The following is a 26,614-nucleotide window of genomic DNA, read 5'->3' on the forward strand; positions in this document are numbered from 1 at the left end:
CTTCTAAGGAAGGAGATTCCACCTCCTCCCTAGGTAACGCATTCCAGTGTTTCACCACCCTCCTAGTGAACAAGTTTTTCCTAATATCCAACCTAAACCTCCCCCACTGCAACTTGAGACCATTATTCCTTGTCCTTCTTGTAGTGTGGGGCCCAAAGGAAAGCTACTTTTCTGATGAGGAAAGCTACTTTTATGGGACTGTGTGCTGAGCTCGCCCCCAACCTGCGGTGCTAGGACACGAGATTGAGAGCTGCCCTGCCAGTGGAGAAGTGGTTGGCGATTGCAGTCTGGAAGCTGGCTACTTCAGACAGCTACCGATTAGTCACTAACCAGTTTGGAGTGGGCAAGTCGATCGTTGGACTCATGTTGATGGAAGTGTGCAGGGCCATTAATCACATCCTGCTCAGAAGAAGGGTGACTCTGGGCAACATGCGTGATGTGAATGGCTTTGCACAGGTGGGCTACCCTAACTGTGGAGGGGCGATAGATGGGACGCATATTCCAATTCTGGCACCAGACCATCTACCCTCCCAGTACATTAATCGCAAGGGGTATTGCTCAATGGTTTCAGGCGCTTGTGGATCACTGTGGGTGTTTCACAGACATTAATGCAGGCAGGTCCAGAAAGGTGCATGACGCATGCATCTTTCGGAACACTGGCCTGTTCAAAAAGCTGCAAGCTGGGACTTTCTTCCTGGACCAGAAGATCACTGAAGGGGAAGTCAAAATGCCTATTGTGATCCTCGGAGACACTGCTTACCTTTGTTACGAATTACACCTGAGAGGACACGCACACCAATGCTGCGAATTATACCTGATAGGACACGCACACCAATGCTGCGAATTATACCTGATAGGACACGCACAGTTCGAATCTAGGCTGAGGCACATAAACAAAGTCCACAACTGCAGAGTTCCCAAAAGACACTAAGTTTATTACGCTCGAGCGTGGTGCCCCCCTGCTAGCCAGGGGGGGACCCTGAATACAGATTATACAAAGGTTATATACTTTTTAGCAAAGCATGTTGCCCTCGTGCATCGGAAACCTTAGCCAATAAACAAACCCTTGTCTTATCTACCACCTATCCCTGCTTGGTGCATTCCTCATGCTATACCAGTATGTTAATTACACAGCATGGTCCTAAAGCCATGCATCAGTAACCTTTATTATCAGGATGGGAGGCCTCACATCAAAGGCCAAGAGATAGGGAGTTAGAGACTGACAAAAAACAGATACTGGGAGTCAAGGCAGGCTGGAGACAAGGAGGAGGATTTTCACAGGGATTCAGTATCTAAGGATCACTCCTCCTGGTGTATGATATGCTGGCATTTAAACAATGGTGGGCCCCAAACCAAAATGGAGTCATATGTGCTAACTTTTCCTTAACACCTTTTAATGCCATGGCTCATGAAACCCTACACAGGGAGCCTTGACAGCAACAAGGAGCGGTTCAACAACAGGTTGAGCCAGTGCAGAATGACTGTGGAGTGTGCTTTTGGCTGTTTAAAGGCCCGCTGGCACGGTCTGTATGGGAAGCTGGACCTGGCCGATGACAACATCGCTACAGTTATAGCCACGTGCTGAACATAACATGGAGGGTACAAGCTCCACTCTGGCATGGACCACTGAGGTTCAGCGCTGGGAAGCTGAATTTGAACAGCCAGAGACTAGGGCTATTAGAGGGGCACAGCACGGGGCCGCAAGGATTAGGGATGCCTTGAGGCAGCAATTCGATGCTGAAAGCCAGTAATTGTCTGGTGCTCTGCACGGGAGTGCAATGGTTCCAGTGCTAGTAGGTATCTGTGTTTGCTACGTATGATGCACTGACTTGCAGTGCCTGTTGCTTTTCTGGGTGATGCATGCTTTTAATTAATGCAACAGAGAATGTTTCCAAAACCAAACAAAAATCATTTATTGAAAAGAAACACAACTGCTGGAGAAACACACATGGCATGGTACATCTGTACTGTGTGGGAGGAGGGAAGGGCGTGGGGTGGGGAACGGAACAATCTCAGATTTGCATATGTTCTGGTATCATATTCAGCCTTCCTGTCTGTGTGGTGCACTTCAGGATGGCTAAACTGCATGAGGATGGGGGTTGAGTGCAGTGGGTAAGGGTTGGAATTTGCAGGGGTGGACGGTGAAGGTAAAGGTGATGGAGGCAGCTGGTGGAGATAAGAAACCAGATGTTGGGGAAAGTGGGTTGGAGGTGACATGGGGGCGCAAGGGAAAGAATTTTGGGACAAGGGCTGCAGAGGTGGGGGTGGGCACAGATCTGCTCCCTATGCAGTGCTACGAGCACCTGCATCGAGTCCGCTTGGTGCTCCATGATGCTTAGGAGCCGCTCCGTGCTTTGTTCCTGGTGATCCGCAGTTTCCTGGTGGACCGTCCTTTCGCTTTCCCATCACACCTGTACTTTTTCATTCTCAGTAAGGGACTGTGGCATGACTTCATGCAGAAGGTCCTTGCTTCTTCGCGGCTGCTTCCTGAGGCTGTGCAGCCGTTCAGCCGTTAATAACAGGAACAGTTGGGATCTCAAGGTTGCATCTGTGAAGCCAAAATGCAACATTTTACAGAGGCAGCATTGTTACCACTAGACAGAGCAATGATTCAGCAGAACTTAAAGACAAGCACAGTTCATACAATAGCACAAACTGCCTGTCCCAGGACAAGTGCACATAACCCATAAGAGCCCCGAAATGGTGAGTAACCACACGGACGGACGGACGGGGGGGGGACGGGACTGATTGTTCCAGGGCCGTAATGTTCTCTGGGGTCCTGTGTCTTGGGGAGAGCCAACAGCTGCAGGGAGCCCCTATACTCAACACTGTCCCCACATTTTCCACAGGCTGGGTTCATCCTGGAAGATATCTCACTGCTGAGGGTGACCTGGGAAGCAAGGGAGGATCTTCTGCAACAATGCGGCTTCCGCCCTGGCCTTTATGTGGCTCTGCCTCCCCCCGCACACACCCAACAATCAGATCACAGTTTGTATAGTTTTTTTTCTCTGCAACCAAGAAAACTGAAAACTTCCTTTGTTTAGGAAACAAAAGCCAAGAGTCTCACCTCATCACATGCTTCCAGGAGCTGGGGCTTTAACAAACACACCAAATATCATAGAATATCAGGGTTGGAAGGGATCTATGATCATCTAGTCCAACCCCCTGCTCAAAGCAGGACCAATCCCCAATTTCTGCCCCAGATCCCTAAATGGCTCCCTCAAGGATTGAGCTCCCAACCTGGGGTTTAGTAGGCTAATGCTCAAACCACTGAGCTGTCCCTCCCCCCTTATGAGTGTTGGTGACACTGTGGCTCCTTTACATTGAGCCAGACCAGCCTCAGTATACATGAGAATCAGGCTTTGAAATGTTGATACCAGTGTAACCAAGGTTTTGGCCTGTGAATTTCATATCACTAGACTTGGAAGGATTAGACTTTATCGGTCGATGTCTGCAAATGTCGATTTACACACACAGACCATGACAAAATACTTCCAGTGATAATAATTAAAATTTACCAATAGGCACAGTAAGAACAATGCTGCATGAGACCTTATTAGACATTGATTAAAGAATATTTACTTTGCATATCTTGACATGTGATGTTGACAATCTCTATTTTAATGATTATGAAGCTTTAACTTTTTGAATCTGTCTCTACTGTCCTTAAATATTTAAAATACTGTCTGATCCCACCCTAAATTTCCCACCAATGAAAATTTAAATTGATAAAAATTGGAATAAAATGCTTAAAACCCACATTTTTGTGCACTTGTGAAAGTTTAAATCGATAAGCATAAAAATTGCTTAGAAATAAACATCTGTCAAAATTTTATATTAAAAAACGAATTCTACCAAGCCTGACTATCACTCCTTAGACACACAGACCCACCCTGCTCCTGCAAGCTCATCAGGACAGGGGGATGCTGATGTCCACGTGGAGCCCCGGTGACCCTCCACACCAGCACAGGGGGCTGACTGCAGGACCAGAACACTAGTGGTCTATTTTTCACGAAACCCACACAGCTGAATTGTTACCAGTGGGCTCCTTCCAATTCAGCGAACAGTGTGCATCAGTTCCAGGAAGGGAAACACCCAATTGTTGCTGCAGGCGGGGCAGAGTGTGAACTCAGGAGGAAATTGAAACTTCTTAGTTCTTACCCGGTTACACTGCCGAGAGGGAGCCATGGCTGCAGAGAACCCCGTGGAAAGTCTGCAGGAGGAAGCGACATGTCCCATCTGTCTCGAGTATTTTAAGGACCCAGTGATTACAAACTGTGGGCACAATTTCTGCCTAGCCTGCATCAGCCAGTGCTGGGAGGGACCCGACACAGCCACCGCCTGCCCTCAGTGCAGAGAAACTGTGCAACAGAGAAACCTCAGGCCCAACAGGCAGCTGGCAAACATGGTAGAAATCGCCAATCGGCTGAGTTTACAGGCAAATGAGGCAGCGAAGGGAGCAGGAGGAGATGGGGTGTGTGGGGAACACCAGGAAGCTCTGAAACTGTTCTGTAAAGAGGATGAAACTTCGATCTGTCTGGTTTGCCATCTGTCCCGGACTCACAGAGCTCACACGGTGGTTCCCATAGAGGAAGCTGCCCAGGAGTACAAGGTAGGGAATTGCTGTCAAGTTTAATGGGTAACAACTTTGGATTTTAATTACAGGCTAATTTCACTGAAAGTTACATTGAACAGGTCAGCTCTGTAAAGCCTTCATGGTATGGGAGATGCTGTAACAAAATAATTAATTTGGCAGTTTGGCAACAGAGGCAAAATATAAAACTCTTTACAGACACCTCCTGATGTGGGAAACTTTTCTGAGATGCAGAATCCTTTGCAAACCCAGCTTTTTTTTTTTTTAACACAACGGAAGCTGTGAAATGCTCAGTGAAGCTTGACTCAGAAGAGCTGCAGACCGATCTATATGAATATGTTGCCCTCAGCCTGGAGAAGGGGAAGTTACAAGCTGTTCTTGTTACTGATTTGTTTAATTGAGTGACCAAAGAGATTGAAGTGTTCTCCGACTGGTTTTTGAATGTTATAATTCTTGACATCTGATTTGCGTCCATTTATTCTTTTACATAGAAACTGTCCAGTTTGGCCAATTCACCTGTGCATCTACCAATGTGATATATGCCATCATGTGCCAGCAATGCCCCTCTGCCATGTACATTGGCCAAACTGGACAGTCTCTACGTAAAAGAATAAATGGACACAAATCAGACATCAAGAATTATAACATTCATAAAGCAGTCGGAGAACACTTCAATCTCTCTGGTCACTCGATTACAGACCTAAAAGTGGCAATTCTTCAACAAAAAAACTTCAAAAACAGACTCTAACGAGAGACTGCTGAATTGGAATTCATTTGCAAACTGGATACTATTAACTTAGGCTTGAATAAAGACTGGGAGTGGATGGGTCACTGCACAAAGTAAAACTATTTCCCCTTGTTTATTTCCCCTCCTACTGTTCTTGAAAAGTGCTGGAAATGGCCCACCTTGATTATCACTACAGAAGGTCCGTCCCCTCCCCCGCTCTCCTGCTGGTAACATCTCACCTTTCCTGATCACTCTGGTTACAGTCTGTAGGGCAACACCCATTGTTTCATGTTCTCTGTGTATATAAAATCTCCCCAGTATATTTTCCACTGTATGCGTCCGATGAAGTGAGCTGTAGCTCACGAAAGCTCATGCTCAAATAAATGGGTTAGTCTCTAAGGTGCCACGAGTCCTCCTTTTCTTTTTGCGAAGACAGACTAACTCGGCTGCTACTCTGAAACCTGAGGCCCAGAGAGTTGCCCAGGGTCATCGGTAGATGGGAACAGAACTGAGGTCTTCCTAGATCAGGTCCAGGGCCCTAACTGCTAGACCATGCTGCTACCCTAGTGTCAGTCCCACCCCCGATGAAGTGTGTCCATTAGCAGGGAAAAGTACCTTGATAAAGGCCCCAGATCCAGCAGGGAGATTAAATTTCTCACGGGGATTCTGAATTCCTGTGCTGCTCCATGGGGGGTTAAACTCAGATGCTGCCGGCCTGCACTAGAGGAGATCACTGGGCTCAACATTGTGTGGGACCCCGAGCACCTTCAGTCCGCACACAACAGGGCTTCAGACAGCTCAGGTCCATGCCAAGTCACACTGGGATTAGACTGGATAGCAGCAAAATTAACTCCTGGGAGGTGCTGACCGGTGCCAGTCTGACCTGTTCTGTTGTGTACGTGGGCAAGACCCAGCCAGAGTGGTTCCATGAGTCCCACCAGGCAGCCTTTTGAAATCTCCCAGAGTCCACTGCTTCCGGGATCTTTACCAGGCAATGGGACAGTGGGGTACCTGCCCAGGGGGATTGCCACGGAAAGGAGTCAGGACAGCACTGGGCCAAACCCCAACCCGTTCTTCATACAAATCTGCATCATGTCTAATTAGGGAGGTCACCGAGGCTTCCACAAAGCATGGGACATCCCCATGCCTGCCTGCCTGGGCCCATCCTCACCAGTATCAGTTGCCCTGTGTGGGCCCCACCACCGCCTTTGTGAGTGGACCACCCATCTGCATCACTGTGCATGGAGGTGCCACCCCCAGCCCCACCCCCACCTCAGAGGTTTCCTCCTGCATCCTCAGTCTCCTCCTCTTTCTTTTGCACCAGACAAAGCCACGTCCAGTGCTGGGTCCCTGCCGGACAGGGATAGGGCTCCACAGAACTGGGACCGCGCAGCTTCAAACCAGACGAGTGGCCTCCCGACGTCTCATGGGCTTTGCCCTGGTGCTTAGACCCGCTCTGTCCAACCAGTGCAGTCCCCAGGGCTGCAGGGCTGAAATCCCAGCCCATATTGAAACCCTGGTGGCTTCTGGGATTTGTTTCACTTTGTTCATTAAACCTTCTCAAAAACAGATATATTGATTCTCCCCCATGTGACTCCAGTGCCCTGGTATGTGCTGTACCACTGATCAATTCATAAACACCAGTAAAGCTTGGTTATAATTGAGATCTCTCTCATTACTAAAGAGAGTATAAAAGAGTATAAAAATATTGCTCGGGCATGTAGGAATGAAATCAGGAGGGCCAAATCACACCTGGAGCTGCAGCTAGCAAGAGATGTTAAGAGTAACAAGAAGGGTTTCTTCAGGTATGTTGGCAACAAGAAGAAAGCCAAGGAAAGTGTGGGCCCCTTACTGAATGAGGGAGGCAACCTAGTGACAGAGGATGTGGAAAAAGCTAATGTACTTAATGCTTTTTTTGCCTCTGTCTTCACGAACAAGGTCAGCTCCTAGACTGCTGCTCTGGGCATCACAGCATGGGGAGTAGGTGGCCAGCCCTCTGTGGAGAAAGGGGTGGTTAGGGACTATTTAGAAAAGCTGGACGTGCACAAGTCCATGGGGCCGGACGCGTTGCATCCGAGAGTGCTGAAGGAATTGGCGGCTGTGATTGCAGAGCCATTGGCCATTATCTTTGAAAACTCGTGGCGAACGGGGGAAGTCCCGGATGACTGGAAAAAGGCTAATGTAGTGCCAATCTTTAAAAAAGGAAAGAAGGAGGATCCTGGGAACTACAGGCCAGTCAGTCTCACCTCAGTCCACGGAAAAATCATGGAGCAGGTCCTCAAGGAATCAATCCTGAAGCACTTAGACGAGAGGAAAGTGATCAGGAACAGTCAGCATGGATTCACCAAGGGAAGGTCATGCCTGACTAATCTAATCGCCTTTTATGATGAGATTACTGGTTCTGTGGATGAAGGGAAAGCAGTGGATGTATTGTTTCTTGACTTTAGCAAAGCTTTTGACATGGTCTCCCACAGTATTCTTGTCAGCAAGTTAAAGAAGTATGGGCTGGATGAATGCACTATAAGGTGGGTAGAAAGTTGGCTAGATTGTCGGGCTCAACGGGTAGTGATCAATGGCTCCATGTCTAGTTGGCAGCCGGTATCAAGTGGAGTGCCCCAAGGGTCGGTCTTGGGGCCGGTTTTGTTCAATATCTTCATAAATGATCTGGAGGATGGTGTGGATTGCACTCTCAGCAAATTTGCGGATGATACTAAACGAGGAGGAGTGGTAGATACGCTGGAGGGCAGGGATAGGATACAGAGGGACCTAGACAAATTGGAGGATTGGGCCAAAAGAAATCTGATGAGGTTCAACAAGGATAAGTGCTGGGTCCTGCACTTAGGACGGAAGAACCCAATGCACCGCTGCAGACTAGGGACCGAAAGGCTAGGCAGCAATTCTGCAGAAAAGGACCTAGGGGTGACAGTGGACAAGAAGCTGGATATGAGTCAGCAGTGTGCCCTTGTTGCCAAGAAGGCCAATGGCATTTTGGGATGTATAAGTAGGGGCATAGCCAGCAGATCGAGGGACGTGATCGTTCCCCTCTATTCGACATTGGTGAGGCCTCATCTGGAGTACTGTGTCCAGTTTTGGGCCCCGCACTACAAGAAGGATGTGGAAAAATTGGAGAGAGTCCAGCGAAGGGCAACAAAAATGATTAGGGGTCTGGAACACATGACTTATGAGGAGAGGCTGAGGGAACTGGGATTGTTTAGTCTGCAGAAGAGAAGAATGAGGGGGGATTTGATAGCTGCTTTCAACTACCTGAGAGGTGGTTCCAAAGAGGATGGTTCTAGACTATTCTCAGTGGTAGAAGAGGACAGGACAAGGAGTAATGGTCTCAAGTTGCAGTGGGGGAGATTTAGGTTGGATATTAGGAAAAACTTGTTCACTAGGAGGATGGTGAAACACTGGAATACCTTACCTAGGGAGGTGGTAGAATCTCCTTCCTTAGAAGTTTTTAAGGTCAGGCTTGACAAAGCCCTGGCTGGGATGATTTAATTGGGGATTGATCCTGCTTTGAGCAGGGGGTTGGACTGGATGGCCTCCTGAGGTCCCTTCCGGCCCTGATATTCTAGGATTCTATGATTCTATGAGACTGACCCTGATTTGGTAACAAGTCTGAATATGACACGCTCCCAGTCTCTATTAATGAGGTTTTATCTCCTTGGTGGCCCTGATGTCACAAAGCAATTAGAACCAACAGTCATCTTAGGTTTGGGTGCAAAAACACTCAGTTCACACCCCTCTCAACCCTCAAAATGAAACCTCTTGAATCCTTTCTGTTTCTTCAGGAAAAACTTCAGGCCCATTTGAAGACTCTGAGGGAAGAGAGAGAAAAGCTGCTGGAATCAAAAGTGACTGGAGGAGGGAAAAGCTGGGAGTATTTGGTAGGTGCCTGTTGTTATTAAGCAGCAGGGACTGGTCGTGGGAGGTCTGTTTGGAGGCAGATTCCCCTGTGGCCTTGATGAATGTGGGCTTGTGTGTGTTCATCCCTGATCATGGATTGCTGGGTTAGATCTATGTGTAGACAAGCCCTAAGCTTCCATTGCAGTTATGAGTTAATGTCTAGCCCTTGTGGCTTTCACAGAAATCCTCCCCAAGTGAACTGAATGTCCCTGTGAGGTGCTGTCCACTGTGTCTGGTCATTTCTTGCACTAACATGATCTTAGAATTTTCAAAGAAGATCTTCCTCTTGCACACTCAGCTTTCCATTAAAGGGCCCCAGGATCCATCCGTGTCCCTGACCAGCCCTTTCCCTATTTTCGTACAGATACAGACACAAACCGAGAGGCAGAAGATTGTGTCTGAATTTCAGCAACTGCGGCAGTTCCTGGAGGAACAAGAGCGACTCCTGCTGGGCCAGCTGGACAAGTTGGATGAGGAGATTGTGTGCATCCAGAATGAAAATGTCAGTATATTCTCTGAGGAGATTTCCCATCTCAGTGAGCTGATCAGTGAGCTGGAGGGGAAGTGTCAGAAGCCAGCCAGTGTATTCCTGCAGGTGAGACTGAGTGAGAAACACCCCAGATCCCCACACAGAGAAGGGAGGGCTCCTGAATCATAAGCACTGGGGTCCAGCAGTCAGAGATCTTGGTGTAACTCGGCGTGTCCATTGCTGACATGTGAAGTACTATTGTTCTTTGCAGAGACACAGACACAGAGATATGAGAGAAGGAAAAGTCCCATTAATTCAGGGAATCCATGGCCCTGGGGCCAGGGTAGGGTCTCTCTTCCCCCAAACTTCCTAAATCCCTTCCCTGGGATCCCCTGTGTGTATCAGAGGGGACTGATATTCTTTTCTCTCTCTCTCCTTTAGGATGTCAGAAGCACCTTGAGCAGGTATGTGGCTTTCTCTCACTCCCCCTCACACTTCACAGTGCTGGGAAAGAGCTTGGAGATTATGTTAGCACCATATCTCCCCAGGGCTCTATAGCAAAATGTGTGGGGAAGGTCACATGCTGGATACAAATCTCTCTGAACAACTTTATCCAGAGGTTCTCACCCTTACACTGAACACTCTGGAATTATCCATTCAGTGGGAAAGACTGACCTCAAGTATTTCCTAAGGATGTCACATCCCTGGGGGACTGGCTGCCTCAGGATTGTGGGGATGGAATATGGGCCTGTCACTGCTGGGGGCCCTGGTTACCATTCAGCCCAGGGCAGCCATGGTCAAGAGTCTTTCCCACCTGAGGACTGTCTGGAGACCTGTGTGGAATGAGCTGCAGAGAGGGGAGTTGGTGTCTTAGTCTAGTGGACCGATTTCTACAGCACTTCACGTGGGAACCTCCTGTCCATCAGAGCATGGAGGCCAAGGAGTGAATTGGCCATGGAGACTCAATTCCCCTTTTGTCCCCAGAGCTGATCTCTCCAGGCCAGAGTTGAAGAACATTTATGGGTCCTTTGAGGGGAACATTTCATGGCCATGGCCTGTGCTGCACCTGCTCTGAGGCTGGGAGAAGTCGAGGAATTCTAACTCCAGGCCCATTAGAGCAGCGACTCACTAACAAAAGCTTATAATCAGTCACTAAATGCAACATAATCATGTGAAATTTTTTCTCTCCAGGTGTGAGAAGGGGAAGTTCCAGCAGCCAGAGGAGATTTCTCCTGAACTGGAAGAGCAGGTCCGTGGTTACTTCCAGAAAACTCTTGCGCTATTGGAGACTCTGAGGAAGTTCAAAGGTACCTAGAAGGGATCTAGGCGGGGAAACTGGGTTAAGCATCTGAGACTGTGGGAAGAGAATGGCGCTGGTCAGTTGGGTCATAATTAGTTTATCACCTTGATTACCTTGTTTGACCATTCTTTTAGTATCCTGGGCTTCCTTCTCCATGTGTGGCAATATCTTTTCAGGACGAAATCTTCCCATCTCTTCTGAGGGCGGCTGAGTGGTTGTTTCAGTTCCCATGGGTTATATGATGCTTCTATTTAAAATTGTTGGGTGAGAAGGCTACGCACTTGGGGTCCAAGACTCTCAGGTTGATTAATTCAACCTCTTATTTGCTCCAAAAGTATGTCTTGCCATGACAATTACTGCTCAAGTAAGAAATGACGGACATGCTGAAAGAAATACTGCCCAGTTACCTTCTCCTGGGGCAAAGGTCGGTCATGATGCATTTCTCCTTTGATGCTCTGACTACTCCATACAATGTCCGACATATTATACACATCCAGATTATATACAGTATTTATTAGATCTTTTTCAGTCACCTTTGTGTGTTATGAATAGTAAGTGTCTTGCCTAAATCATTTACTGCACCTGCATGAACTTTTTAATTGGCAGGGCTTTTGCTGTCCAAGCTATTTTCATGTTATTCTCTTTTCTGATTCATTCATCACCACCCAATACACTGATGTGCACAGATAACTTTGACCTTTTCTCCACATAGGGGTTTTTGGACTTTGCCAACTGCTCCTGGGCGGTACATTTTGGGTGTCTGTTGTCTTTAAGCACATTGTGTGGTCAAAACATCTCTTTGTCCCACATAGCAACTTATGAACACATCACTTAATAACAAGGACACTTAAGGCAACGTTTCCCTTATGTCAAGTAAACCGCTCACCAGGCCAAAGCCAAGTCAGTCAGTACAAACGCACAGTCTCGGTCTGTCCAAACTTATGTATAAGAAATGACCCTTGTACCAATTCTCGATACTTAATATAATAACTCGTGGAAAGCAGACAAATGGAGCGGATGTAGCAAGGGCCCAGGCATCAGGATGTCTCACGTTAATTCATGATTTACCAAAGGTCACAACCAGTGATGAGCTGCCAAAATCTTAACAACGGGTTCCCTCCTCACTCCATGAGGGGGTTGTTGCCCACCCCCGCCCCCCGGGACTCCTGCCCCATCCACCCCACTCCCCTGTCCCCTGACTGCGCCCAGAACTGGGCAAGAGGGTCTTGTGGGCCACCGTAGTGGGTGCCCACCCCACCCCTAAGTGCCGGAGGGACTTGCTGGGGGGCGAGGTGGGGATTCCCGGCGGTGCTTACCTGGGGCAGCTCCCAGGAAGCATCCGGCAGGTCCCTCTGGCTCCTAGGGACTGGGGAGCGTAGCTGGGGGGGAACAGGGGGAGCTGCTGGAGCACCCACGGGGAAAATTTGGTGGGTGCAGAGCCTCCACCGGCAGCTCTCCGCCCTGCGCCCGGCCCCAGCTCGCCTCCACTCCGCCTCCGCCTCCTCCCCTGAACCAACCATCCTGCTCTGCTTCTCCGCGCGCCCCGCTTCCCGCGAATCAGCTGTTCAGTGGGAAGCCAGGGAGGGCTGAGAAGCAGGCCGCAACTTCCTGCTCAGGCCAAGGGTGGCGGAGGCGAGCTGGGGCAGGGAGCAGTTCCCCTGCGCCCGCCCCCCCCCCACCCCCGGTTACCTGCTGCGGCGCGGGCGGCCCTCTTCGCGCTCCCTCCCCCCGCCCGAGCTCACCTCCTCTCTGCCTCCCTGGCCCAGAGCGGGAAGGCGCCGCTTGCTTCTCAGCCCGCCCCGGCTTCCCACCGAACAGCTGATTCGCGGGAAGCGGGGGGCGCGGAGAAGCAGAGCGGGGCAGCGCGTTCAGGGGAGGAGGCAGAGCGGAGGTGAGCTGGGGCCGGGGATGGGGCAGGGAGCTGCCGGTGGGGGCTCTGCACCCACCAAATTTTCCCCGTGGGTGCTCCAGGGCTGGAGCACCCGTGGAGTCGGCACCTAAGAGCCACTTTGGGCCGGTTGTTAAATTTAGAAGCCCGTTTAGAACCGGTTCTCCCTCACAGAACAACCGGTTCTAAAAGGGCTTCTAAATTTAACAACCGGTTCTAGCGAACCAGTGCGAACCGGCTCCAGCTCACCACTGGTCACGACATTCAACACTCAGTCCCAAATTCAGGAAAATGGCCTAAGTTGGGGCACCCGAGTTTCCCTCTCCCAGCTGGAGAGCTGCAGGGCAGCTGCCCAGAGCCGTGTAGCCTCCAGAGCTGCAGGTGGAGTCAGTGGGAGCCGCAGGAGACCAGCCCCTCTGAGAACCAGGCCCCAGGTGCCTAAAGGTCGGCACCCAAAATTAAAGATCAATTGTTACACCTGGACCCAGCCCAGCTCTGGTCCCGTACGCAGCTAGTCTGGGCCAAATGGGCGGTGGGGAAGGAGAAGCCCCCCCCGCGGTGAGGGATCCCTCCAGCACCGGAGCTTCTGGTGCCTCCTCCCCAGCAGCTGCAGGCACAAGGCGGGGTCCTGAGAGGGCTGGGAATGGGGTGGGGGTGGCGAGAGGGGGGATGAGGGGGAAGGGTGGATGAGGGATAGAGGGCCGTGGGCCGTGTAAAGCTGGGCCTCTGACACTCTGCACCCTGGGCAAGACCCATGGTTTCAGACCTTTTTATATTAAATACCTGAGTGTCTCTCTGCCTGTCTCTCTGTCACGATGAAAACACAGTGCTAGGAGTTCAGAGTGGGGATGCTGTTGTAAATATGAAAGCCTGAAATCTCCCCCCTCTTCTCCTTTCCCCCTGCAGACACTCTGCCGTCCGAACTGGAGACAAAAAGAGGGGAACCACTCGGAGCACACAGACAGGGTGAGACTGCAGCCTCTTTCCAGCCCTGGCCCCTCTCAGACCCCACCCCTACTCCCCTTCCCCCAAGGCCCAGAGCCCAGCTGTCACCCAGGGCGCTCAGGCAGCCCTGGGGAACCCTGCACCCTCCACCTGTCCTGGGGTGGTGCGCTCTGGGGAGTGGAAACATGGGCCGGGAGCTGCTCCCAGGCCCCCCAGACACCAGCCCAGGGCAGGTGGAGGGTCAGGGGCTCCCCACAGTGGCCAAGGCTCCCAGCATGGCGAGGGATCAGGGCCTCGGTGGGAAGAGGAGTCATGGGGCAGGGCCACGGAGTGGGCAGGACCGCAGGCAATGGGCCCTTGTGCCCCCCCAAACTCCTACCAAGGTTCCAGAACACCTAGGGGGGATCCCAAGCCGACATCACACAAATAATCCTGGTTTCAGAGTAGCAGCCGTGTTAGTCTGTATCCGCAAAAAGAACAAGAGGACTTGTGGCACCTTAGAGACTAACCAATTTATTTGAGCATAAGCTTTTGTGGGCTACAGCCCACTTCATGCATGCGTCCGACGAAGCGGGCTGTAGCCCACGAAAGCTTATGCTTTGTTACGAATTACACCTGATAGGACACGCACACCAATGCTGCGAATTATACCTGATAGGACACGCACAGTTCGAATCTAGGCTGAGACACATAAACAAAGTCCACAACTGCAGAGTTCCCAAAAGACACTAAGTTTATTACGCTCGAGCGTGGTGCCCCCCTGCTAGCCAGGGGGGGACCCTGAATACAGATTATACAAAGGTTATATACTTTTTAGCAAAGCATGTTGCCCTCGTGCATCGGAAACCTTAGCCAATAAACAAACCCTTGTCTTATCTACCACCTATCCCTGCTTGGTGCATTCCTCGTGCTATACCAGTATGTTAATTACACAGCATGGTCCTAAAGCCATGCATCAGTAACTTTTATTATCAGGATGGGAGGCCTCACATCAAGGCCAAGAGACAGGGAATTAGAGACTGACAAAAATCAGATACTGGGAGTCAAGGCAGGCTGGAGACAAGGAGGAGGATTTTCACAGGGATTCAGTATCTAAGGATCACTCCTCCTGGTGTATGATGTGCTGGCATTTAAACAATGGTGGGCCCCAAACCAAAATGGAGTCAGATGTGCTAACTTTTCCTTAACAGTTTAAATAAATTTGTTAGTCTCTAAGATGCCACAAGTCCTCTTGTTCTTTTTACAAATAATCCTGACACCAACCTGAGTGCTGAGTTCATGCCCAGCCCAGGCTGCTGAACTGAAACACTCTCTCTGAGCAGCACCCGAACAGAGCTCCCTGCCCTGAGGCCTGACACACCCCTCCACTTTACCCAGAGACTCCCCATCGCGCTTCTCCAACATCCTGCCTTTCCTTTGGGCAGGGCTGGGCTCTCCCATTGGGGCTGCTCCCTGCTTCCTGGATTGGGGAGATTCTCCCCCTCTGATGCTGGCAGCTCCTCCTTTCTCTCTAGGCTGGGGATGGGGCTATCTCACCCAATGCCGCCTCCTACTCTGGTCTTAAGCAGCTCTTCCCCAATGACAGGTTTCAGAGTAACAGCCGTGTTAGTCTGTATTCGCAAAAAGAAAAGGAGTACTTGTGGCACCTCAGAGACTAACCAATTTATTTGAGCATAAGCTTTCGTGAGCTACAGCTCACTTCATTAAGGTGCCACAAGTATTCCTTTTCTTCTTCCCCAATGCTGCACCTTCCTCTCTGTTCCCTGGCCTGGGAGTGAAGGCTGCCTTAAGGGATGGAGTTTCTCTCTGGGTTTTTAAACTGGTACCTGCCTCCTCTGTTCCCTCCTCAATAAAAGCTTCTGATCCCTTCCTCGCTGTGTCTCTGCCGCTGGGAATGCAGCAGCCCCAGCAGGGGGAGCTGGGAGCTGAAGTTTTTACAAGCAAATGAGAAACAGGCTGAGGAAGTGCAGTGACATCCCTGCTCAGCCTCAGGTGCCCAGGACAGAGGCAGCTCCCTGGGATCCAGGCCTGTCCCAGCCAGAACAGGGCTGCTGGGGAGTGTGAGAAATGGCCCCAGCTGCCCCCAGGGCCGAGCTCTGCCCCTCACGCTCTGATTCTCTCTCCCCCACAGCGAATGTGACTCTGGATCCAGACACGGCTCAGCCTGACCTCATTCTGTCTGCGGACTGGAAGAGTGTGAGATGGGAATACACACGGCAGGATCTTCCCCACAACCCTGAGAGATTTGACACTGCTCTCTGTGTGCTGGGCTGTGAGGGATTCACCTTGGGGAGACATTGCTGGGAGGTGGAGGTGAGGGGTGGGGAACGCTGGGCTGTGGGGGTGGCCAGAGAGTCTGTGAGGAGGAAGGGGGTGATCAGCCTCAGCCCTGAAGGGGGGATCTGGGCTGTGGAGCGGTGGTGGGGTCAGTTCCGGGCTCTCACCTCCCCTGAGACCTCCCTGCCATGGTACCGGGCCCCCAGCAGGATCCGGGTTTGTCTGGACTGTGACCAGGGGCAGGTGACATTTATTGATGCTGGTGACGAGGCCCCGATCTTCACTTTCCCACCGGGCTCCGTCCCTGGGGAGAGAATCCTCCCCTGGCTCTGGGTGGGGCCAGGATCCCAGCTCCGCCTGAGTCCCTGAGACACAGGGTGGAGTGTCAGGGTGTGTGTGTGTGTAATATCCCACTGGGGGTCCTGAGATCAGCCTCTCTAGCCTCACAGTCTGTATGACCCTGGAGGTTGCTTCGGGTCTCAACTCTGTGCAGCCTCAGGACTGTCAAACCATAGAGAGCATTCAGTGAGCGAGGCAGAGAAGCCGATCTCATTGCGCTAGAAAAAAATGCTGATCACGCACTGGGGGGACGACTCCTTTTCCCCCGCCCATCGGCCGCCCAGCCAATCAGCTCATCAGTATCCCCTCCAGAGCCTCCCACCCGCCACCATCCGCTGTTTCGTGGCATGCCGAAGGCGATGGGTGGGGCGGGCCTGGGCAATGCATGCCAGGCTAGTCGCCGAGACAGTGCTCTGCATCTGTGCGCAGCAGCTGCCCGAGAAAGCCTGGCTGGGGAGGTGATTTCTCCTCCCAACTTGGGCTCAGCTGCCAGAGTTTGGCACCCGAGCCCAGGTAGGGAACGGAAGCGGCCTTTCCAGCCAGACTCTCTCAGGCAGCTGCCCCAGCAAGAGGGGCTGGTGTTAAAAGGCATCTTCTTCCTGCTCCTCCCTGGGCTCCTGCCCGCCAGGGACAGCGGCAGAACATGCCGTGAGGAGGGGCCAATGCAGCGGGAGGAAAAAGCACACACACACCCCACAGGTAGCATGGGGCCGGGAGAGCGCGGTGGCCCCGAGGCTGGGTGCAGGAGCACGAGACCTGCCCTTTAGATCGTGCCCCCCCCCCCATTACGGGGAGACAGCAGTTGAATATGGAGCACCCTGGGGGAGGGGGTGAGAAGGGGTGGAGTGGGGGGTGGGGTATAGGATGGAGTAGGGCGGGGGTTTGAGCACCCTCCGGAAAATCTAGAGGTCGGTGCCTAAGTAGACAAGCCGACCTCATCACTGCCCCAGGAATTGTGCAGCCTGTTTGCCACTGTTCTCTATGGTCCAGGAGGACTCTGGGGATCCTGGGTCAGACAGTGACACTGAAACATGAGGGGGAACAGCCCACTGGGCATGGAAAAATGGGTTTCTCTAGCCAAGTTATCCTAGCCCCTATGGCCTGGAGGACTCCTGTCTACCCAGCCCTCTGGCCTCTTAGCTCAGTGACCCCTGGAAGCTCCTCCCCACTCCCTCCCTGCAGCACCAGGGATGAAGGGATGGGGGCGGGAAGGGCCAGTGGAACTACAGGAGGAGAAGAGGGGCAGAGGTGGGGGCTGGGCAGGGGGTAGAATTAAGAGCCGGGCTGGGGACAGGCAGGTGTGGGGTGGAGGGACGCAGATTTAATTAATTGTGGTTTTGGGGAGAAGCTGGCCCAAGAGGGGTTTCCCTGGAGCTAGCTGGAAACACAGGGGCTGAGGGATTGGCTGGCTGGTGTGCGGGAGGCAGGAAGCCAGGAGATGCAGTCGTGAGCCTGGTCTCAGCAGGAAACTGAGAGACAGAACTTGCTTCAGGGACAGGGAGCCCTGGAAAGGCAGACGTGCATTTCTGAGTAAGGAAACTGCCGGCTGCTGTTTGTCTCTACTGTGTTCAGGGCACAGGAATGTGCGGACATTGTAAATAATAAAGATGCCACCAAAGAAATACCTGACTCCAATAATCCATCCCCCTGCCAGTGGAAGAACCTAGCAAGGCCCCAACGCTGGGTAACGGCTCAGGTCAAAGGAGCGATGGTGCAACCCGGGTCAGAATCCAGACCTGTGGCGGCAACTGCGTTGGTGGGAAACATTTGCGGGGAGCTCCAGCAGCGAAGAGCCTGTGCAGAGGGGTGGATTGCTGCTCATTGTGGACGTGAGCATGTCCGGCTTTGTGTGCTTAGCAGGCCCCACTGGGGCTCCTCTCCGAGTTGACACGCCTCTCCCCAGAGTCAGACAAAACCCAAACATGGATCCCTGGCTCATATTTCCCCCCAGCAGAACCAGCCCACACAGTGATGATGGGCTCAGTATTGGCCCAAGGAGAAAAAATGGCTGGAAGAGACTGGGGCAGCTGGAATGGGCTGGGGGTGGGGGAAGGGTAGGATTGTTCCCTTCTTCTGTCTATGGAGTTTTACAAAGTTTAAACCTAAAAATCTTCTTTCCAGCTCTTATCTGGTATTGTGAACAGGCTGGGCTGTGTAACCTTTAACGGCAATGTCATAGAGCTGTTGTTTTCGTGCCTTGTCATTAGCACATGCCAGCTGCCTCTGACCTTAACCCAGGGAGCCCCTGTTGCCCAGCTGGTCCCAGGCGGGTGGTTGGATGTTCAGCAAGACACAGCCAAGCCGAGGCTCCTCCGCACACACATTGTCACTGAAATCACTCAATGGGGTTTAGGTCCCACCTACTGAGTTTCAGTGCAAGTCTGCCTGTAGCTGTGGATGCCCTCACTGTGAATGAAGAATGTCCTAATTCGTTTAAATGGCAAAGAGTCCTGTGGCACCTTATAGACTAACAGACGTATTGGAGCCTAAGCTTTCGTGGGTGAATCCCCACTTCGTCGGATGCAGGTAGTGGAAATTCCCAGAGGCAGGTATAAGTATGCAAGGAAGAATCAGGCTAGGGATAACCAGGTTAGTTCCATCAGGGAGGATGAGGCCCTGTTCTAGCAGTTGAGGTGTGACCACCAAGGGAGGTGGTCACCAACGGCTTTTGTAGTTGGCGAGCTAGTTCGTTTGAGGGCATGTCTACCCAACACCGGGGCGGTGTGATTCCCAGCTGATGGCTGGAGCTAGCCTACAACTACTAGCAGAGCAGCTGCAGAAGCCAGGAGGCCGCTTGAGCTAGCCCCGGGAGTACAAGCCGGCTCAACCCCCACCTGAACGTGTACTATGTAGAAATGAAGCTTTTATGTGCTTGTTGTTTTGTTTGTTTCCCCCCTTTTCCTTTCATTCCTTTTCGGCTTCTTTATACCCCAATTGCTCCCATTCCTTGCCTAGGTAGTTCCTGCTTCCTTCTTTGCGTATCTTTCTCCTGCTCTACCTCCTGGGCTCTCCTTTCTCTTCACCTCATTCTGCACCTGTGCAGCTGATAGGAGGTGGGGCAGGGACTGCCCATTATCAGCAAAACCATTTCTGGTGCAGAGAGAACAGAAGCCCAGACATCCCAGCAGCCATGGCCTCAGCAACTCCTGTACAGGAAATCTAAGAGGAAACCAAATGTCCCATCTGTCTGGAATATCTGACAGATCAGTGACCATATACTGTGGGCACAACTTCTGCCGAGGCTGCATCACTCAGCGCTGTGAGACATGGGAAGAGCTGGACTCTGATCCCTTGTGCTGCCCCAGTTGCAGAGCCCGAATCCAGAAAGGGGCTCTCCTGCATAATTATCAGCAAGCAAATATTGTGGAAAAAATCAGACAGCTGGATTTCAAACCAGGAAAAGAGAAGCTGTGTGAGAGACACGGCAAAGCCCTGGATCTGTTCTGTGGAGAGGACGGGGAAGCCGTGTGTGTGGTTTGTGAGAGATCCGGTGCTTCTCCCGGACGAGGCTGCCCAGAAATACAAGGTAGGAACACTCTGGATCCGGGTTAATTCAGTCCTTCCCTTTTCAGATTCAGTCTCTCAGAGCTACCGAATCTCCTAGTTTCCCATATTTTCTCCCTGATCTCTGGCTCCACCTAAATCTCTCCCCTACAGGCTCCTTCCTCTGGGCAGGTGCAGGGAGCCCTGGCCACTGGTGGTGCCCCAGCCTGTCAACCCCGCACTGTTCACTGGGGGGACGTGGGCACTAGAGCTCCATGCGAGGCACTTTCCTTGCACGCAGGACTGAAGCAAGATGTGTCCATGCTGCTGCCAGGCTAGGAATGAGCTGTTCCCACCACACCCCTGACAGCCCAGGCACCACCAGCAGGACATTCACATGAATCATGCACGCAGCAGCCCTCACTCTGCTGCATGGAACATCCAGGAGTGGGTTTAAACACAGGTGCTATGGGTTATTCCCTACGGACCCATCTCTAGGGTCACATGAGGTTTCATAATAAAAAAAATCAGCAAACAAAAAGTAACTTTCTAGCCCACATGATTGAAAAGAAAAGTTTGATAACGTAGCCCGAGCTTAACTGATATAGTGACTTGTGCCTGAGTTTGCAGAGAGCCTGAGCCAATAGTCTGAGAAGAGGGAATCTCCATGCGGTTATCTACACTACAAAATTAGGTCAACTTGAGTTAGGTCGACCTCCAGCACCACAGTAATTAAATCGCCTGTTAATGTTCACACTACCCTCCTTCTGCCACTGATACATGTCTTCACCAGGAGCACTTTCACCAACTGAAGTAGGGCATTGTGGGGTAAGGACAGCCAGAGTGTGAGGCACTGACAGCTACTCGGGGATCACAGCCAGAGCCCCCACGCCCCACCCAGGGTCTGACAGCTGGCACCAGAGAGGAAATGTGAAACAATTGCAGCTGTGAAACTGTGCGGGTAGGCTCCCTGCTGTGAAATTGAGCCCTGACTGACAGCTGAGAGGCCCAGCTGTGAGCCCAGATCTCAGCTGACATCCCAGGCAGTCAGCACTGGGGCGGGGGAGGAGGGGCTCCATCAGTGAGCCCAGCTGTCAGCGCTGTGGTGGAGGTGGGCCAGCTGTCAGCCCCACACCGATGTAAGTTATGCAGTGGCTACATGGATGCGGCGTCATCCTATCTACACTGACATAAGCACTACGCCTCTCGTGGAAGTGAAGTGATTATGTCAGCAAAGCAGGCCGCTTCTTTCAGCAGAAGCAGCATTGCAGTGTAGACACTGACATAATTATGTCTATACAAGGCAGCCTGACGTCGACCTCACTCTGTAGTGCAAACTAAGTTAATGGAGTGTCCCCCCAAGAACAACTGCTCTGGGGTCCTCATTCACTTTTCTCCAGCTGGGGGCTCTGTGTGTGCAGCAGGCGGGGAAGAAGGCAGTGGGCCCAGCTCTCCATTCCAAGAAAATAAAAATGATACACAAATCGGCAGCTTAAATGTACTGAGGTCCCTGCCCCAAAGAGCTTGCAGTCTATAAAGATGAGTAGAGACAAATTCCCCCTCCCCTCCAAATAAGCATTTGTGTGTGTACTTTATTTTCAAACATAGTTTGAGAACCTTCTGAATTTTCTGCTGTACTCAGATGGCATTTACCCAAAATAAATAATAGCCCTTTGACAGAGGCAGACCTTTTTAAAAAAATCTGATTTCTACCCAGGACCATGGTTGAACTCGGTGTCTGTGTATTACTCAGGTTCAACGGCTCGCAAAATTCACCTTTGAACCTCTCAACTCTGCAAGTCATTGCTAGCTAGCTTTCAACCCTCTTAGTTTCTCTCTCTCTCCACACGTTCCATGTAGTTTTTTGGGGCTTGACCCTTAGCAAACAGCAGAGTCAGTCCCAGGAAGGGAAACAACCAGTTGTGCTGCAGATGGGGCATATTTCTGAGCTCAGAAAAGTGAACTTTACCTTGTTCCGCTGCCCAGCGGGAGCCAGGGCCACAGAGAACCCCGTGGAAAGTCTCCAGGATGAAGCAACTTGTCCTGTCTGTGTGGAGTATTTCAGAGAACCTGCCACTCTGGAGCATGGGCAAAATTTCAGCCAACCCTGAATGGACTGGCCCTGGGAGGGATGGCATACAGGTGTGTCCTTCCTGCCCCCAGTAAAGAGAAACTGTGAAATAGAGAAATCTCAGGCCAGACAGGCAGTTGGCAAAAGACATAGAAACAGCCAAACTGCTGCGTTTAGAGGCAGCGAAGGGATCAGGAGAGGATGGGATGTGTGAGGAACACCAAGAGGCTCTGAAACTGTTCTTTGAAGAGAATCAAACTTCTCCCTGTCTGGTTTGCCATCTGTCCTGGGCTCACAGAGCTCACACGGTGGTTTCCCTAGACAAGAATGCCTAGGACTACAAGGTAAGGAATTGCTATTAAGTTGAATAACTTTCGATTTTGGGTAACTTATTAAGTTATTAATAGAGTAATAACTTTGGCTTTTAATTACAGATTAATTTCATAGCAAGTTGCCTACCATGGCTATTAGTCTGACTGCATCACTGAGCTCTGTAAAGCCTTCGTTGCATGAAACATGCTATAAAAAGAAAATTATGCAGCACGAAGACTTTAGAGATGCCCTGTGCGAGAAACATGTCTCTGAGAAGTTGAATTCTTTTCCATACCATTTTCCGCTTGGGGACATTTGAGCAAGAGGGTCCTGTGGCTGCAGAGAACACAGTGTAACTGCATTATTTAGCTGTGTAAAGCCATCGATGCTAGAAAAAGTAAAAGATATGGCAGTGTTTCAAGAGAGACCAAGAACCAAAACCTGAAGAACGTAAAGATGTCTCATGTGAGAGAATTTGTGTGTGGGAAGCTGACTCCTCTTCAAACCCAGCTCCCACTGGTGGCAGAAGGGAACTTTCTAACAGAACAAAAAGAAAAGGAGTACTTGTGGCACCTTAGAGACTAACCAATTTATTTGAGCATAAGCTCACGAAAGCTTATGCTCAAATAAATTGGTTAGTCTCTAAGGTGCCACAAGTCCTCCTCTTCTTTTTGCGAATACAGACTAACACGGCTGTTACTCTGAAATCTAACAGAACAGAAGGTGTTAAATGACCAGTGAGGTTAAAATCACATGAGTTGCAGGCCAGTCTACGTGGGAGCGCTGCCTTCGGAGTGGAGAATGGGAAGTTACAAGCTGTTGTTGTTACTGGTTTGTACCATAGTGTTTATCATTACTATTTTCCTCCCAGTAGCCACAACAGATGTCAAACTAGACCTGACCTTCGTCGTACAGGGCCCTTCACAAAACCCAGTGAGGGACAATCCCTTCCCTCAGCAGGTGACAGTCTAACTCAGGGGTGGCCAATCTGTGGCTCCCGAGAGGTTAATATGCGGTTCCTTGCACAGGCGCTAACTCCGGGGCTGGAGCTTCAGATGCCAACTTTCCAATGTCGGAGTGGGGGGGTGTCATGCTCACTGCTCAACCTCTGCCTCTGCCCCAGACCCTTCCCGCACAACACCCCTTCCCCAAGCCTGCCATGTCCTCATTCTTCCCCTCTCCCCCTCCCCACCCGTCCCCAGCCTCCTGCACATGCGAAACAGCTGACTGTGGAGGGTGGGAGGCATGGGGAGGGAGGTTGAGGTGCTGATTGGAGGAGCTGCCGCCAGGTGGGATGCATTGGGGGCTTGAGGTGGGGGAGCTGATGTGGGGCTGTTGACGTATTACTGTGGCTCTTTGGGAATGTACATTGGTAAATTCTGGCTCCTTCTGAGGCTCAGGTTGGCCACCCCTAGTCTAACTGGACAAGACAGACAAAGGGTGGGAGGGGAAACAGAGGCACAGACTTGCCCATAGCAGCTCAGCGGCAGAGCTGGGAATAGCACGCATGCCTCCCAAGGCCCAGACCAGGGGACTAATCATTAGGCCATGCTGCCTCCATAGCACCACTGAGCAGCAATGAAGTGTGTCCTTAAGGAGGGAAAGATGCCTTGATAAAGGTCCCAGGCCCAGCAGGGAGAGGAGGTTTCCCACTGGGATTCTGAACTCCTGTGTGGCTCCATGACGGGTTAAACTCATCTGCCAGCCTGCACTAGAGGGGATCACTGGGCTAAACACCATGTGGGACCCCGAGCACCTTGGGTCCTCACACAAAAGGGATTCAGACAGCGCAGGTCCATGCCAAATACCACTGGGATTAGACTGGATTGCAGCAAAACTAACCTCTGGGCGGTGCTGACCTGTGTCAGTCTGACCTGTTCTATTGTGTATGTGGGCAAAGACCAGACAAAGTGGTTCCATGAGTCCCACCAGGCAGCCTTTTGAAATCTCTCAGAATGAACTGCTTCTGGGATCTTTACTAGGAGTGGGACTGTAGGTACCTTCCCAGAAGGGATTGCTACTGAAAGTGTTCAGGACAGCTCTGGGGCAAACCTGCACTGTTCTTACGACAAACCAACCTGTCTAATGGTGTTTGCCCTCATGCTCAGACCAGTTCTGTCCAACCAGTGCAATCCCCAGGGCTTCAGAGCTGGAATTCAATTGGGAGTTGGGCTCGTCGGAGAATCCCAGCCCATACTTTGAGCCCTGCTGGTGTATGAGATTTGAATCACATGTGACTCCAGTTTCCTGTTATGTGCTGTACTATTAATTAGTTAATAAGTACCAGTCACACTTATACAGGGTAAACTCATAAATTGTTCGCCCTCTATAACACCGATAGAGAGATATGCACAGCTGTTTGCTCCCCCAGGTATTAATACTTGCTCTGGGTTAATTAATAAGCAAAAAGTGATTTTATTAATTATAAAAAGTAGGATTTAAGTGGTTCCAAGTAATAACAGACAGAACAAAGTAAATTGCCAAGCAAAATAAAACAAAAACATGCAAGTCTAAGCGTAATACAGTAGGGAACTAAATGCAGGTAAATCTCACCCTCAGAGATGTTCGAATAAGCTTCTTTCACAGACTAGACTCCTTCCTAGTCTGGGTCCAGCAATCACTCACACCCCTGTAGTTACTGTCCTTTGTTCAAGTTTCTTTCAGGCATCTCTTTGGGATGGAGAAGCTATCTTTTTTGAATCCTGTTATAGTAGCTAATTGAAATCGTAGCTAAAGTTAAAAACAAAATCAACTCTGGCCTGATGTGCAAAGCCCCAAAGATAAAAGCATCAAATACTAAGGGAGATTCCAAGCTGAAGTCGCACAAATGATCCTGACACCAACGTCAATGATGAACAAGCTGATGCACAGAAACACTCCTAGAGCAGAATCCAAACACCCTTAACTCTGACCCTGGTGTTTTCAAAGACATTCACAGACCTTTGTAACAACAAAGTGAGAGGAATGAGCAGAGAACTCTCTCCCCTGAGGGCTGACACATCCCTCTCCTTCACCCTGTTTCGGAGGCAGTGTCTGTGTGTGTCTGCCATGGCTGTTCTCCAACATCCCACCTTTCCTTTGGGCAGGGCTGGGCTCCCCCATTGGAGCTGCTCATGGCTTCCTGGACTGGGGAGATGCTCTTTCTGTGATGCTGGCAGCTCCTCCCTTCTCTCTGGGCTGGGGATGGGGCTACCCCACCCAATGCCACCTCCTACTCTCTGGTCTTAAATGGTTCTTCGCCAATGCTGCCCTTCCTCTCTGTTCTCTGGCTTGAAAGTGGAGATTGTATTTAGGGGAGGGAGCTTTTCTCTCCGGTTTTAAGCTGGTACCAGCACCCTCTTGCTCTCTTATCTCTAAAAGCTTCTGACACCTTCCTTGCTGCATCTCTGCTGCTGGGAATAGAGCAGCCCCAGCTCAGGGATCTGGGACTGAAGCCTCTGGAAGCAAATGAGAAAGGACGGAAGTCACTCCAATTAGACAGAATGAGAAACTGCAGTGACATCTCTGCTCAGCCTCAGGTGCCCAGGACCGAAGTAGCTCTCTGGGATCCAGGACTGTCCCAGCAAGTGCAGGGCTGCTGGGACACTTGAGGAAATGGTCCCTGTCATAAATATAAAGGGAAAGGTAACCACCTTTCTGTATACAGTGCTATAAAATCCCTCCTGGCCAGAGGCAAAATCCTTTCACCTGTAAAGGGTTAAGAAGCTAAGGTAATCCTGCTAGCACCTGACCCAAAATGGCCAATGAGGGGACAATATTCTTTTAAATCTGGAGGGGGAAAAACAAAGGTTTTGGTCTGTCAGTGTTATGCTTTTGCCAGGAACAGATCAGGAAATGCAAGCCTTATAACTCCTGTAAAGTTAGTAAGTAATCTAGCTAGAAAATGCGTTAGATTTTCTTTTGTTTAATGGCTGGTAAAATAAGCTGTGCTGGAGGGAATGTATATTCCTGTTTTTGTGTCTTTTTGTAACTTAAGGTTTTGTCTAGAGGGATTCTCTGTGTTTTTAATCTGATTACCTTGTAAGGTATTTACCATCCTGATTTTACAGAGGTGATTCTTTTATCTTTTCTTTAATTAAAGTTCTGTTTTTTTTAAGAATCTGATTGGGTTTTTAAGGTCCTAAGAAATCCAAGCTGGTCTGTGCTTAACTTGCTTATTCTCAAGCTTCCCCAGGAAAGAGGGTGTAAGGGCTTGGGGAGATAGCTGGGGGAAGAGGCACTCCAAGTGGTCCTTTCCCCTGGTTCTTTGTTAAAGCGCTTGGTGGTGGCAGCATACTGTTCAAGGACAAGGCAAAGTTTG

At 50.7% G+C, this 26,614-nt stretch overlaps 1 protein-coding gene across 1 annotated transcript; it reads left to right on the forward strand.

Annotated features, from left to right (window-relative positions):
• The first annotated feature begins 4,115 nt into the window (after positions 1 to 4,115).
• LOC140898052 (zinc finger protein RFP-like) lies at positions 4,116 to 17,292 on the forward strand. The gene is made up of 7 exons (XM_073311489.1): positions 4,116 to 4,612; positions 9,116 to 9,211; positions 9,595 to 9,825; positions 10,141 to 10,163; positions 10,891 to 11,006; positions 13,794 to 13,853; positions 15,964 to 17,292. Exons 1-7 carry the CDS (start codon positions 4,187 to 4,189, stop codon positions 16,476 to 16,478), a joined length of 1,467 nt encoding a protein of 488 aa, XP_073167590.1. The 5' UTR covers positions 4,116 to 4,186; the 3' UTR covers positions 16,479 to 17,292.
• The last annotated feature ends 9,322 nt before the right edge of the window (positions 17,293 to 26,614 follow it).

Source organism: Lepidochelys kempii, chromosome 14, assembly GCF_965140265.1.
Source record: "Lepidochelys kempii isolate rLepKem1 chromosome 14, rLepKem1.hap2, whole genome shotgun sequence".
Taxonomy (NCBI): Eukaryota; Metazoa; Chordata; order Testudines; family Cheloniidae; genus Lepidochelys; species Lepidochelys kempii.